The following is a 15,436-nucleotide window of genomic DNA, read 5'->3' as shown; positions in this document are numbered from 1 at the left end:
CGGTTTTGAATCTTCTCCTTGTCCAAAATCATAACCGAAGCTTAGGCGACCTTTAGAACATTTGACATAAACAATGTATCAGCAGCCGGCCGACCACATTAGTGAATGTTAGCACCATCTGAGTAGTTTCATTTTTGAAGCATTTTTATTGTCAATTGAACTACAATCAACTAATATTCATACGGCGACTCTTAATAGGAAAGGCACAGTGAGTCCCTCTGAGAAAACTGTTTGTGCTGTCAGGAGTACTTATCAACAAGGAATTTGTCTGTACCCATTTTGTTTCATTTCATGAGCCCATCACCTAGCAACCCAACCAGCATTGACCCACGGGCTATTTGTGGAAAAAGAATGCTTGAAGTTATGTTCATTCTTCCTCTACGCGTTGCAAGTTTTAACCTTCAGTGTTCCGGTAATTGGGGTCAGGGGGGCAAGAGACAACTTGAAGCATTCAACTGAAGTTCACACTTGGGCAGAGGAAACGAGCTGCCTTGTTAAATAAAACAACGGTGTGTAAAAATAGTTAATAACGCCAACAACTTCCATGAGAGCCTTTAATGTACAAAAGAAAATGTTGCAAGGCTGTAAGGATCAAACTGAGCCAAGGAGGAAGGATTGGGGAAGGATTGGGCCAAAGGCTTGCTCATTGACCTGGGTTTGGAGGGTCCCACTAGAGGAGAGGGTGTAGGAGGGGTTGAGAGAGGGAATCACACACTGTAATCCAGGCAGCTGATGGCATGGTCATGGGTGGGCAATGTCTAAGAGGTCAGACTCAGTCAGACTCAGAGAAGCAGTGAGTTTGGGGATTGTAACACCAGAGGAGGGTAATGAGATAGGAACAAGCTAAGCGGTGCAGGCACTTCAACATAAAGATCAGAAATTTGCATTTGTGGTGTGGGAAGACCAGACATAACGTAGGTAGGAAAGGATGGTTCTGATGGGGAAGTGTGACTTGTGAGATTCCAAAAGCAGAGTTATGCCGTTGAACGAGCTGACGTTTGTGGACAGTGAAGATTGGAGGGACGGCCAGGGAGTCATTGAACTTGGACGTACCAATGAATTGAATGAGGGTTTCAGCTGCAGATGCACTGAGATAAGTGGTAGGTAAAGTTACAGAGGTGGAGACAGAATGGTCTCCGTGGCAGAGAGGCTATGGAGTTGGAAGCTCAGATTGAGAACAATGACATTTTGAACAGTCTGATTCAGTTTGGAACAGGAAGCGTGTGGCCAGTGGTGAGGATACAGAGTTGGTGGACGGGATAGGCGGAGCCAGTGTTGATACGGAGTTAGTGGATGGGGTAGGGGTAGCCAGTGGTGAGGATACAGAGTTAGTGGATGGGGGTGGGCCGCCAGTGGTGAGGATACAGAGTTAGTGGATGGGGGTGGGCCGCCAGTGGGGAGGATACAGAGTTAGTGGATGGTGGCAGCCAGTGGTGAGGATACAGAGTTAGTGGATGGGGTAGGGCAGCCAGTGGTGAGGATACAGAGTTAGTGGATGGGGTAGAGAGCCTGTGGGGAGGATACAGAGTTAGTGGATGGGGTAGGGGGAGCCAGTGGTGAGGATACAGAGTTAGTGGATGGTGGCAGCCAGTGGTGAGGATACAGAGTTAGTGGATGGGGTAGGGGGAGCCAGTGGTGAGGATACAGAGTTAGTGGATGGGGTAGGGGAGCCAGTGGCGAGGATACAGAGTTAGTGGATGGGGTAGGGGGAGCCAGTGGTGAGGATACAGAGTTAGTGGATGGGGTAGGGGGAGCCAGTGGTGAGGATACAGAGTTGGTGGATGGTTGGAGCCAGTGGCGAGGATACAGAGTTAGTGGATGGGGTAGGGAGCCAGTGGTGAGGATACAGAGTTAGTGGATGGGGTAGGGGCGGCCAGTGGTGAGGATACAGAGTTAGTGGATGGGGTAGGGGGAGCCAGTGGTGAGGATACAGAGTCAGTGGATGGGGTAGGGAGCCAGTGGTGAGGATACAGAGTTAGTGGATGGGGTAGGGGGAGCCAGTGGTGAGGATACAGAGTTAGTGGATGGGGTAGGGGCGGCCAGTGGTGAGGATACAGAGTTAGTGGATGGGGTAGGGCGGCCAGTGGTGAGGATACAGAGTTAGTGGATGGGGTAGGGCGGCCAGTGGTGAGGATACAGAGTTAGTGGATGGGGTAGGGGCAGCCAGTGGTGAGGATACAGAGTTAGTGGATGGTGGGAGCCAGTGTTGATGATACAGAGTTAGTGGATGGGGTAGGGCGGCCAATGGTGAGGATACAGAGTCAGTGGATGGGGTAGGGGGAGCCAGTGGTGAGGATACAGAGTTAGTGGATGGGGTAGGGCGGCCAGTGGTGAGGATACAGAGTTAGTGGATGGGGTAGGGCGGCCAGTGGTGAGGATACAGAGTTAGTGAATGGGGCAGAGAGCCAGTGTTGATGATACAGAGTTAGTGGATGGTGGAAGCCAGTGGTGAGGATACAGAGTTAGTGGATGGTGGAAGCCAGTGGTGAGGATACAGAGTTAGTGGATGGGGTAGGGGGAGCCAGTGGTGAGGACACAGAGTTAGTGGATGGTGGCAGCCAGTGGTGAGGATACAGAGTTAGTGGATGGGGTAGGGGCGGCCAGTGGTGAGGATACAGAGTTAGTGGATGGGGTAGGGGGAGCCAGTGGTGAGGATACAGAGTTAGTGGATGGGGTAGGGGGAGCCAGTGGTGAGGATACAGAGTTAGTGGATGGGGTAGGGGCGGCCAGTGGTGAGGATACAGAGTTAGTGGATGGGGGTGGGGTAGCCAGTGGTGATGATACAGAGTTAGTGGATGGGGTAGGGGCGGCCAGTGGTGAGGATACAGAGTTAGTGGATGGGGTAGGGGCGGCCAGTGGTGAGGATACAGAGTTAGTGGATGGGGTAGGGGCGGCCAGTGGTGAGGATACAGAGTTAGTGGATGGGGTAGGGGCGGCCAGTGGTGAGGATACAGAGTTAGTGGATGGGGTAGGGGCGGCCAGTGGTGAGGATACGGAGTTAGTGGATGGTGGGGAGCCAGTGGTGAGGATACAGAGTTAGTGGATGGGGTAGAGAGCCAGTGGGGAGGATACAGAGTTAGTGGATGGGGTAGGGCAGCCAGTGGTGAGGATACAGAGTTAGTGGATGGGGTAGGGTGGCCAGTGGTGAGGATACAGAGTTAGTGGGTTAGTGGATGGGGTAGGGCAGCCAATGGCGAGGATGAGCAGTGAGTCTTCCCAACATTTAGCTGAAGAGAATCACAATTCATCCAAAACTACAAGTCGAACAGCTGGGTAGCGCAGAGGCAGTGGGGGTGCGCCGGGGGGGGGGGGGGGGGGGGGGCTGCGAGAGAGGTGGTGCAGAGGCAGAGCTAGGTGTGAACTGGATGCAATGACTTGATCCGTTAATTTAACAGAGGCATTAACCCATTTACAGTAATCAGGTTAACACTCCTATTAATAGCAAAGGAATGTCATTTAATTGATTAATTCATTAGTGTTTGACCATCGAAGCTTGTACATAGCAACGTGAGTAAGCCATTCAGTCCCCAAGTCAGTATCCATGACCATTTGTTGTTATAATTTGTTGAACAATCATCACAAGACTTGAATAACGTATTTATCTTACCCAAAAATACCAGCTAATGAAGGAATCATATGACAAATAATACAGTAGTCAGTGATTGACATGTCTTTTCGAGCCTGAATTTCAGGGAGTGAAACCTTTGTTGCCCCAGCCCAGCTCCAGGACATTGAACTGAAATGTGGAGCTGAACTCCACTCCCATCCATCTTGTACCTCTAAAAAAAGTTTCCATTCCTTTATAGCCCATTAGACAAAACATGTGAGTTGATACTAAGAACAGAAAGTGCTGGAAAAACTCAGTAGGTCAGGCAGCATCTGTGGAGAGTTAACATTTCGGGTCGAGCGTGATTCTTCTTCTGAAGAACGATCATAAGAAAACAAAACTCTGCTTCTCCCTCCACAGATGCTGCCTGGCCTGCTGCCTGTTTCCAACATCTTCTGTTTTTATTTCAGGTTTTATTTTACTTCAGATTTCCAGCATCTGCTGGATTATTCTTACATTGCTATTATAATTGTCAGACTGGCAGAACCGAAGGGTAGGGTTTTTGGAGCCAATATAATGAACTAGGGGCAGAGTCACCTCATGTTGAACCCTGTGCAAGATGTGCAAAGAGCATCCAGTTTATGTGCAGGTGTTTAGTGTAAAATGGCACCATGTCACATGTTCTAAGTATCTATGCAGTGTGGAGGAAGCCTGTCTGTGTGGGACTGGAGGCGAGTTTGAAGTGTCACAAGGTTGTTTCAAACGCAGTCAGCACGGAGCAAATGTGAATTTGCTTCCAAAAAATGGTTAGTTCGCTTGTGCCCTTTCACCCCTGAGATCTTGACCGAATTCAGTAAAAACTTGATGGATGCGAGTTTAATTCTCCAAAATATTTATTCCCTTATTGTGCTCTTTTTTCTGTTTGTTTGTCCCTCTCAGGAGATTATACGATAGCGGGTGAAGAGGGGAGGGGTTGGAGTCAAGTGAGCAGTAAATATGAGGCACACATGAGGGGAGACAGTAGCATAGTGGTAACCTCACTGGATTAGTAGTAATCCAGAGACGCAGGCTAATGACCTGGGTTCAAATCCCACCACGGCAGCGGGTGGAACTTCAATTCAATTAATAAAATCTGGAATGTGAAGCTAATGGTGACCATAAAATGATCATCAATCATCAAAACCCATCTGGTTCACTAATGTCCTTTAGGGAAGGAAATCTGCTGACTTTACCTGGTCTGGCCTACATGTGACTCCAGGTCTGGCCTACATGTGACTCCAGGTCTGGCCTACATGTGACTCCAGACCCACAGCAATGTGGCTGCCCTCTGAAATGGCTGAGCAAGTCACTCAGTGAATTAGAGACAGATGTTAGCCTTGCCAGGAAAGCCCACATCCCATCAAATATTGTTTTAAATGGGCCTGTCGGCCTTTTCCTGTCTGTAAATCTTACATGTTGTTATTGTTTTCTTTATTCTGATTCTTTCTTCTCTATCTCTCTCTGTTGACCTTCTATCTATGTGAAATATGTTTCTGGTGGTGGATCATACCTGTGCAACGATTATGGGCCCTTACCCTGCACTTTGTACCAGAAAGTGATGTTTATCCCACCTTTGGGTCAATACCTGGCCATGTAAACGGCTCATTGCTTTGACGTACCCATTATCTTATAGGAGAGAAAACTCCCTCAGTGGCATACAAGGTTCAAGTATACGTGGCAATATTGAAAGTGTAAATCATCTACAAGTCAATTGCATCGTTTTCGACCTTAACTGTTATATTTCCAAATACATATGTAGAGGGATGTTTTTCACTGAATGTTTGTGAGGGTAAAATGATGCTGTCAGTCTCTGGTGGAAGCTGTGGGACTTTTAAATACTGAGAGGCGGGAATGTCGCCCTTCGAGTCTCTGTGTTTCTCAAATGTCCTGTCAGGCGGCACAAACACCAGGGAGTTGGCTGAAGCCGGGCCGGAGATCTGGGCGGTCAGAAAGTCCTCCAAGTGCTCATCTGGCAGACTGTGGGGGAAGGAGCTGATGGAGAAGACGGAGCAGGAGCGGACCTGGAGCCGAGGCTCCCGGGGGCTAAGCTGGCTTATTCCCGTGACGTTGGAGCTGGTCCTCCTCTGCTTGGAGGGCAGCCCGGCCTGGAAGAGGGAGACAGTGGCAGTGCCCCCTGCCTCCTCCTCCTCGTCCCGCCACCGGGAGGCCGGCGGGGGGACCCCCAGGCGCACCTTGGCCTCCAGCCGGCGCTGCCAGTGCCGCAGGGCTTTGCGGAAACGCCGGCTGAGCAGTGCGTAGAGTAGCGGGTTGATGTCCGAGTTGAGCAGGGCCAGCCAGTGCACGGTGGTCACCAGGCCGGGGGGGATGCGGGAGGGCTGCCCGCTGCCGCGCAGGGCCGTCTCCACCGCCTGCACCAGGCCTACCACCTCATAGGGCACCCAGCAGCAGAAGAAGGCGAAGATGACCAGGAAGAGGCGGAAAGCACCATGGTGCTCACGGCCCGGTGAGCTGTACTTGGAGAAGATGTCCGACCTTTTACCGTGAGGGTGATGGCCGAGGTCGCAGGCGCCGCCCCGACGCTCCTCCACGATGATCCGTGAGTTGACGCTGCTGATTAAGCGGGAGAATGTCGGCCGCTCGGAGCCTGGGCTGCGACCACCCCCTCTGCGCTGCAGTTGGTTCTCCATGTGGTGAATTCTCTTGGCGTGTCCCCGGGCCACCTTTACTATCCGGACGTAGCAGAAGATCATGACGGAGGCGGGCAGCAGGAAGGAGAAGACGGCCACGAATCCCGTGTAGCTCAGGCTGTCCGTCCATTCCACCGAGCAGCTGTAGATAGCCGGAGAGTAACCGAAGCGGCCCCAGCCCAGCAGCGGGGGGCAGCTGCTGATGGCAGACTGTAGCCAGATCCAGACCACGGTAGCCACTGTCCGCCGCACCGTAGTCTGCGAGTTGTACTGCAGGCAGTCGATGATGGCGTGATAACGGTCCAGGGCTATGGCAGCCAGGGTGAGCACCGAGGCCGTGCAGTACACCGAGGAGGTGTAACCCACATAGAGGCACAGATCCTGCAGTCAGAGACAGGAAGAGTAAAGATCAATACAAGCAGAAGATGGATTATAAAGTTAGTCTCCGTAATAGTTACTGCGACCACTATCAGCCATTGTTGTTAAAAACCCACCTGGTTCATTAATACCTTTCAGGGAAAGAAATCTTCCCTCCTTACCTGGTCTGACCTACATGTGACTCCAGACCCACAGCAATATGGCTGAATCTTAGCTGCCCTCTGAAATGACCTCGCAAGTCCACTCCGTTCAAAGATAACTAGGGGCGGGCAACAAGCAATGGACTTGCCGACGACACGCCTGTCCCATGAAAAAATGAAGGGAAAAACAAATTTGTGTCCCTATCATTGCAAACAACAGGAGTAGACCATTCAACCCCAACCTGATCCACCATTCAATTTAGTGTGGCCAATCCACCTACCCTGCACATCTTTGGGTTGTGGGGGTGAGACCCACGCAGACACGGGGAGAATGTGCAAAGTCCACATGGACAGTGACCCAGAGCCGGGATTCGAACCCGGGTCCTCAGCGCCGCAGTCCCAGTGCTAACCACTGCGCCACATGCTGCCCAGGAGGGCATCATTTATGAGGAAACCATTGAGATTCGGTGTCATCAGCTCATTCTCAATCACTGTGGCAACAGCAACCATTCACTTGGTCTGCATGCCCTGAGGTGACACAGGTTTCTTGTCATATCTGGTTACCTTGGCTTACAGCGGCATAAACTTACTCAAGGAAAATGGCCTTGAGGGCAATGTGGCAGAACGCCGCCAATACTCTGCATGAATCCGCACCTTTAGGGGGTTGGGGAGGGAAAATGATTAAGAAGAAAAAGCCCAATTGTAGCTAAAAATTGGAGCAGGTGAAATAAAGTTAGAATTCATTTCATGACACATTCATCAACCCACGGGCACAGGAGGCTGCCTTCTCCAATCCCATTTCCTAACCCTTACAGAGCCATACAACACATTGGAGGCCATTCAACCCATTAAGTGCATGCAGACCATTCAGATCTAGAGGGCAGGATTCTCCGGTCCACCAGCCACATGTCTCTCAGCGAGGTACCCTCACCAGCAGAGGGATTCTCTCTTCCTGCCACCTGCCAATGGGATTTCCCATTGTGACCACCCCACGCTGTGGGAAACCCGCGCGCATGGGTGCACTGCCTGTGAAATGAAGAATCCCGCTGGCGGAGAATCCTGTTCAGAGCCTTTAGTCATATCCCTACAGTGCAGAAGGAGTCCATTTGCCCCATCTTGTCTACACCGACCCTCTGAAAGAGCACCCAACCTAGGCCTATGCCCTAATTCCATTCCCGTAACCCAGTAGCCATTAGGACAATAAGAGGCAATTTAGCCTGGCCAATCCATCTCACCAGCACATCTTTGGACTGTGGGAGGAAACCGGAGCACCCGGAGGAAATCTGCGCAGACTGGGGGAGAACGTGCAAACTCCACACACTCACCCAAAGCTGGAATTGAACGCGGGTCCTTTGCACTGTGAGACAGCAGTGCTAACTGCTATTTTCCTAACCTCTAGATTTATTTGCTGATCCACTCTGTGCCTTCCTGCTGCATTCTGATCATCACGACCCTTATTGCTACCTTTCATTCCTGCCTTGTCTTCTCGAGTTAATTTATCACATCTTCCAAAGAGTGTATCAGCAGATAAGGCTGGAGGTTACAAAAATAGTAAAAGAACAGAGCTAAAGGTTCTGTACCTAAATGCACAAAGCATTCCTAACAAAACAGGTGAAGTGGCGGTGCAAATAGAAATAAATATGTATGGCCGGATAGCCATTACAATAAATATGTACGGCCAAATAGCCATTACAATAAATATGTACAGCCGGATAGCCATTACAATAAATATGTATGGCCGGATAGCCATTACAATAAATATGTATGGCCGGATAGCCATTACAATAAATATGTACGGCCTGATCGCCATTACAATAAATATGTACAGCCGGATAGCCATTACAATAAATATGTATGGCCGGATAGCCATTACAATAAATATGTACGGCCTGATCGCCATTACAATAAATATGTACAGCCGGATAGCCATTACAATAAATATGTATGGCCGGATAGCCATTACAATAAATATGCATGGCCGGATAGCCATTACAATAAATATGTACAGCCGGATAGCCATTACAATAAATATGTACGGCCTGATCGCCATTACAATAAATATGTATGGCCGGATAGCCATTACAATAAATATGTACGGCCTGATCGCCATTACAATAAATATGTATGGCCGGATAGACATTACAATAAATATGTATGGCCGGATAGCCATTACAATAAATATGTATGGCCGGATAGCCATTACAATAAATATGTATGGCCGGATAGCCATTACAATAAATATGTATGGCCTGATCGCCATTACAATAAATATGTATGGCCGGATAGACATTACAATAAATATGTATGGTCGGATAGCCATTACAATAAATATGTACAGCCGGATAGCCATTACAATAAATATGTATGGCCGGATAGCCATTACAATAAATATGTACGGCCTGATCGCCATTACAATAAATATGTACGGCCGGATAGCCATTACAATAAATATGTACGGCCGGATAGCCATTACAATAAATATGTACAGCCTGATCGCCATTACAATAAATATGTACAGCCGGATAGCCATTACAATAAATATGTATGGCCGGATAGCCATTACAATAAATATGTACGGCCTGATCGCCATTACAATAAATATGTACAGCCAGATAGCCATTACAATAAATATGTACAGCCGGATAGCCATTACAATAAATATGTATGGCCGGATAGCCATTACAATAAATATGTACGGCCTGATCGCCATTACAATAAATATGTACAGCCAGATAGCCATTACAATAAATATGTACAGCCGGATAGCCATTACAATAAATATGTATGGCCGGATAGCCATTACAATAAATATGTACGGCCTGATCGCCATTACAATAAATATGTATGGCCGGATAGCCATTACAATAAATATGTACGGCCTGATCGCCATTACAATAAATATGTACAGCCAGATAGCCATTACAATAAATATGTACAGCCGGATAGCCATTACAATAAATATGTATGGCCGGATAGCCATTACAATAAATATGTACGGCCTGATCGCCATTACAATAAATATGTATGGCCGGATAGCCATTACAATAAATATGTACGGCCTGATCGCCATTACAATAAATATGTACAGCCGGATAGCCATTACAATAAATATGTATGGCCTGATCGCCATTACAATAAATATGTATGGTCGGATAGCCATTACAATAAATATGTATGGCCTGATCGCCATTACAATAAATATGTACGGTCGGACAGCCATTACAATAAATATGTACGGCCGGATAGCCATTACAATAAATATGTATGGCCGGATAGCCATTACAATAAATATGTACGGCCGGATAGCCATTACAATAAATATGTATGGCCGGATAGCCATTACAATAATTATCGCTTATTGTCACAAGTCGGCTTCAGTGAAGTTACTGTGAAAAGCACCTCATCGCCACATTCCGGCGCCTGTTCGGGGAGGCCGGTAAGGGAATTGAACCCGCGCTGCTGGCCTTGTTCTGCATTACAGGCCAGCTGTTTATCCCACTGTGCTAAACCAGGCCCTATTATTGATTTGGAGGAAGGAACAGAGTGTACTATGCCAGATTTGATGGGAAGGAAGGCAGGGTGTAAGGAGGGTATAAGTAGCTTACACTGATATATTGGCAGTTTAAGTGAGTGGGCATAAAATTGGCAAATGGAATTCAACGTGGGAAAATGTGAGATTGCTCATTTTGGAAGAAAGAATGAGAAGGTGGAATATTATTTAAACGGAGATAGACGGCAGAAAGCTGAGACATGGGGGCGGGGGGGGGCTGTGTTCATGAAACCCAGAAAGCTAGCATACAGTTGCAGAAGGTAATGGAATGCTGGCTTTTATTTCAAGGAGGTTTTGCTGCAACTGTACGAGGTGCTAGTGAGGCCACATTTAGAATACTGTGTATGGTTTTGGTCCCCTCATTTAAGGAAAGGTATATTGCCATTGGAGGCAGTACACAGATTCACTAGGATGATCCCGAGTATAGCGGGATTGCCATATGAGGAAAGAATAAACAGGTTGGGTCTTCACAGTAACCTCATCGCAGTGTTAATGTTAGCCTACTTGTGACAATAATAAAGATTATTATTATAGAGTGAGAGGTGAAATGTTTCTTCGGGGGTTAGACAGGGTAGATGTTGGGAGGATGTTTCCACTCATGGGAGAGTGTAGGACCAGAGGACATACTCGCAGAATAAGATCATTTAAGCTGGATTTGAGGCAGAATTTCTTCTCTCAAAGAGTGGGAATCTTTGGAATTCTTTGCCCTGGGAAGCCTGAGATTCAGCAGGGGAATTACGCGTTACGGAGATAATGTAGTAAACTGGACTTAATGAGTGTTAGATCAGCCACGAATAAATGAATAAATGGCGGAGCAGGCTCAAAGGGTTGAAGGCCTACTCACGTTCCTATCTCTTATAGGATATCATTCCACAAAGGTGAGTGGCGGGTCAGAAGATGGATCACAGATAAAGAGCAGCAAAGAATAACTAAAGGATTAACAAAGAGGGAAAAACGAGATTATGAGAGAAGGCTAGCTAGAAATATAAAAACAGATGGAAGAGTTTCTACAGGTCTTCAAACAGGAAAAGAGTAAGTGTCGGGAATGTTGGTCAGCTATAGAGTGGGAGTGGGAATTAATAATGGAAAATCCGAAAACGGCTGATGAACTGAACAGATATTTTGTGTCTGTCTTCGCTGTAGTTTTCAAATAATATCCCAGAAATACTTGTGAATCAGGAAGTGAAAAGGAGGCGGGAACTTAAAACAGTTACAATTATCAGGGAGAGGGTACTAAGACATTTATTGGAACTGAAAGCTGACAAGTCCCCAGGTCCTGATGGACTTCATTCTTGGATCTCAAAGAAAATTGGATGATGAGAGTGAATGCTTTGGTCTTAATTTTACAAAATTCCCTCGATTCAGGAATAGTCCCAGCAGATTGGGAAATTAGGTAATTCCTCTATTCAAGAAGGAGACAAAAAGCAGGAAACTACAGGCCAGTTATCTTAACATCTGTCATAGGGAATTTGCTGGAATCTATAATGAAGGAGGTTATAGCCGAACATTTAGAAAATGTCAATGCAATCAGACATAGTCAACTTGATTTGTGAAAGGAAAATCCCGTTTGAAGAATTTATTGGAATTCTCTGAAGAAGTAACAAGCAATGTCGATAAAGGGAACCTGTGAATGTGCTGTATTTAGTTTTCCAAAGGCATTTGACAAGGTGCCACATCAAAGGTTAGTATGCAAAATAAGAGCTCATGGTGCAGGGGTAACAGATCATCATGGATTGAGGATTGGTTAGCCAACCAGAATCAGAGAGTAGGGATAAATGCGACGAGTGATGTGCCGCAGGATCAGTGCTGGAGCCTAAACTATTTACAATCTATATCAATGAATGCATGATTGTCAAATCTGCTGATGATACAAATAGGTAGGAGAGTAAGTTGTGAAGAAAACATAAGTCTACAAATGGACATAGGTAGGTTAAGTGAATGTGCAAAAATTGGCAGATGGAGTACAACATAGGAAAATGTGAACTTATCCAATTTGGCAAGAAGAATAGCAAGGCAGCTTATTATCTAATTGGAGAGGGAGATTGCAGAACTCTGAGGTACAGAGGGATCTGGTTGCTCTGACACATGAATCACAAAAAGTTAGGCTGCAGGTACAGAAAGTCATCAGGAAGGCAAATGGAACATACATAGAACATAGAGTGCAGAAGGAGGCCATTCAGCCCTTCGAGTCTGCACCGACCCACTTAAGCCCTCACTTCCACCCTATCCCCCTAACCCAATAACCCTTCCGAACCTCTTTGGACACTAAGGGCAATTTAGCATGGCCAATCCACCTAACCTGCACGTCTTTGGACTGTGGGAGGAAACCGGAGCATCCGGAGGAAACCCACGCAAACACGGGGAGAACGTGCAGACTCCGCACTGACGGTGACCCAGCGGGGAATCAAACCTGAAACCCTGGCGCAGTGAAGCCACAGTGTTATCCACTTGTGCTACCGCGCTGCCCAAACGTTGTCATTTATTGTGAGGGGAGTAGAATATAACAGAGGAGATGTTTTGCTGCAGTTGTACAGTGTGTTGGTGAAACCACATTTGGAGCACCGTGTACAGATTTGGTCTCCTTAATTAAAAAAGAATATAAATACGTTAGAAAATGTTTAGAGAAGGTACACTCGACAGTTACCTTGGGTGGGGGGAGTGCATTGCCTAATAAGAAAGGCTGGATAGGCTGTGCCTGCATCCATTGGCATTTAGAAGAATGAGAGGGGAACCTATTGAAACATAAGGGACTGGATTCTCCGAGTAGTCGCGCTGATATCGCATTCGGCGGAGGGGTGGACAATGGGCGTTCGCACGGAAATTGTGCCTGGCGCCGCTGAAGTGATTCTCCAGTCTCCCGAGAATCGCTCAGGAATGTGCGTGCGTGATCTACGTGGCGCGGGTAGGGGGCCATTGACACAGAGGTCCCTCCCCCCTGCGATTACCTCAGGTGGCAGCTGCGGACTGGTGTGGGGTGGGGGGATCAAGTACCGGGGTGGGGGGCCTTATGGGCGGCCGGGGGGGCGATCGGGCGGATAATATGGAGTGGTGCGGCGCCAGTCAATGGGACCTTCTTTCCTGGTCCAGGTCCGCTGGCTGAGTCCGCCATGTCGCAAGGGGCTGTCACCGCGGGCTTCCGCCGTGCGTATGCGCGTACTCCCGACCAGAAGTGCGGGGCCCCGTATCTACAGTCAGAGCTGCGGGGAACTCTCCGGGGCCCTGCCAGCCCCCTGCACGTCGGAGAATCGCTCAGGACTCTCTTAAGGAAAGTCCAGAGTGAAACGCCAGAAATTTGACGCTGGCGTGGGGAAATCATAGAACTTAGAGTGCAGAAAGAGGCCATTCGGCCCATCGAGTCTGCACCGGCTCTTGGAAAGAGTACCCTATCCTAGGTCCACACCTCCACCCTATCCCCATAACCCAGGAACCCCACCTATCACTAAGAGCAATTTTGGACGCTATGGGCAATTTAGCATGGCCAATCCACCTAACCTGCACATCTTTGGACTGTGGGAGGAAACCGGAGCACCCGGAGGAAACCCACGCAGACACGGGGAGAACGTGCAGACTCCACACAGACAGTGACCCAAGCCAGAATCGAACCTGGGACCCTGAGCTGTGAAGCAATTGTGCTATCCACAATGCTACATAGCCCCATTTCTGGAGAATCCAGCCCCTCGATCTTGAGGGGACTTGACAGAACGGATTGAAAGGATGTTCCCCTTGTGGGAGAGGCTAGAACCAGGGGACATAGTTTAAAAATAAGGGGTCTCCCATTTAAGATGGAGTTAAGGAGAAATTATTTTTCTCGGAGGGTTGTGAATCTTTGAATCTCTCTTCTCAGAGAACGGGGGGCAGGATCATTGATTCTTTCTAACATAGAGGTAGATATATTCATGACTAACAATGGGGTTATAGGGTTACTGTGGATAGGTGGGAATGGACCCATGATCAGATCAGCAATGATTTTATTGAATGGCGGAGCGAGACCGAGGGATAAATGGCCTATTGCTCTTGAAATTGGATTTTGTTTATTGTCACATGTACCGAGGTACAGTGAAAAGTATTTTTCTGCGAGCGGCTCAACAGATCATTAAGTACACAAAAAAGGAAACGGAAATAAAAGAAAATACATAACAGGGCAACACAAGGTACACAATGTAACCACATAACACCGGGTGAAGCATACAGGGCGTAATGTTGACACCTCCCCCCCCCCCCCCCCCCCCCCACCCCCACCCCCCCGCCCCCACAGAGTCCCGTACTGGGCTCAATATACACACAGACCTGTACTGGAATCAAATACACACACAGGCCCGTACTGGAACTACGTGTATACAAACAGACACATACTGGAATATTGTGCACAAACAGACCCATATTAGAATCTGACACCTCCAAACACACGGGTTCGATTCTGGCTTGGGTAACTATCTGTTCAGAGTCTGCACGTTCTCCCCGTGTCTGCATGGGTTTCCTCCGGGTGCTACGGTTTTCTCCCACAGTCCAAAGATGTGTAGGTTAGGTGGATTGGCCGTGCAAAATTACCCTTTAGTGCCCAGGGCTGTACAGGTTGGTTGGGATTATGGGGAAAGTGTGGGGGAATGGACCTGGGTAGGGTGCTCTTTCAGAGGGTCAGTGCGGATCCGATGGGCCGAATGGCCTCCTTCTGCACTGTAGTGAATCTATGATACTGTCTATGATTCCATGAATCTGCAAGAGGAGCATTATGGGAATGCATGCTGAGGTGAGCTTTCGTACAACTTTTATTTTTAAAATGCGACTGTTACATTTGAGTTTGAATGGATTCAAATAATTGGAGCTAATGGAAAGCTCAGTGCCATATTTACACACTGTGTTTGTCCAGAAAAGCACATTACCTGGCAGCTAGTTAGTGAGACAGCACCGGGGCTGTAGTGTTGAGCAAGAGCAAACAATACAGCAGTGATAAATAGACCTGAGGTAATGCCGATTTTAAAAATGAGCAATTTTACAATGTAGAAACCGAGAAACTACTGTACAACAGAGCCCATTGCCCTGGGGGAGGGGGCAGGGGGGGGAGTTCCTAGGGGGCCTCCCTTGCTGCAACCGACGAGAAACACCCCATTAAACACTCCGCTGAATTGCACCCAAA

At 48.0% G+C, this 15,436-nt stretch overlaps 1 protein-coding gene across 2 annotated transcripts in view; it reads right to left on the bottom strand.

The window, feature by feature from the left end:
• Positions 1-4,794: 4,794 nt before the first annotated feature.
• Positions 4,795-15,436, bottom strand: part of LOC119975816 (5-hydroxytryptamine receptor 1B) — a 48,084-nt gene continuing 37,442 nt past the window's right edge. For both annotated transcript variants that reach the window (XM_038815693.1, XM_038815700.1), the window contains exon 3: positions 4,795-6,615. In XM_038815693.1, coding sequence (XP_038671621.1) covers positions 5,287-6,615 — 1,329 coding nt within the window. In that variant the 3' untranslated portion in view covers positions 4,795-5,286. The remainder of the gene's footprint in view (positions 6,616-15,436) is intronic.

The sequence above is a fragment of the Scyliorhinus canicula genome, chromosome 1 (assembly GCF_902713615.1).
Source record: "Scyliorhinus canicula chromosome 1, sScyCan1.1, whole genome shotgun sequence".
NCBI classification, from domain to species: domain Eukaryota; kingdom Metazoa; phylum Chordata; class Chondrichthyes; order Carcharhiniformes; family Scyliorhinidae; genus Scyliorhinus; species Scyliorhinus canicula.
The sequence above is the reverse complement of the archived record's forward strand: the minus strand, read 5'-3'. Positions and strand labels throughout refer to the sequence as shown.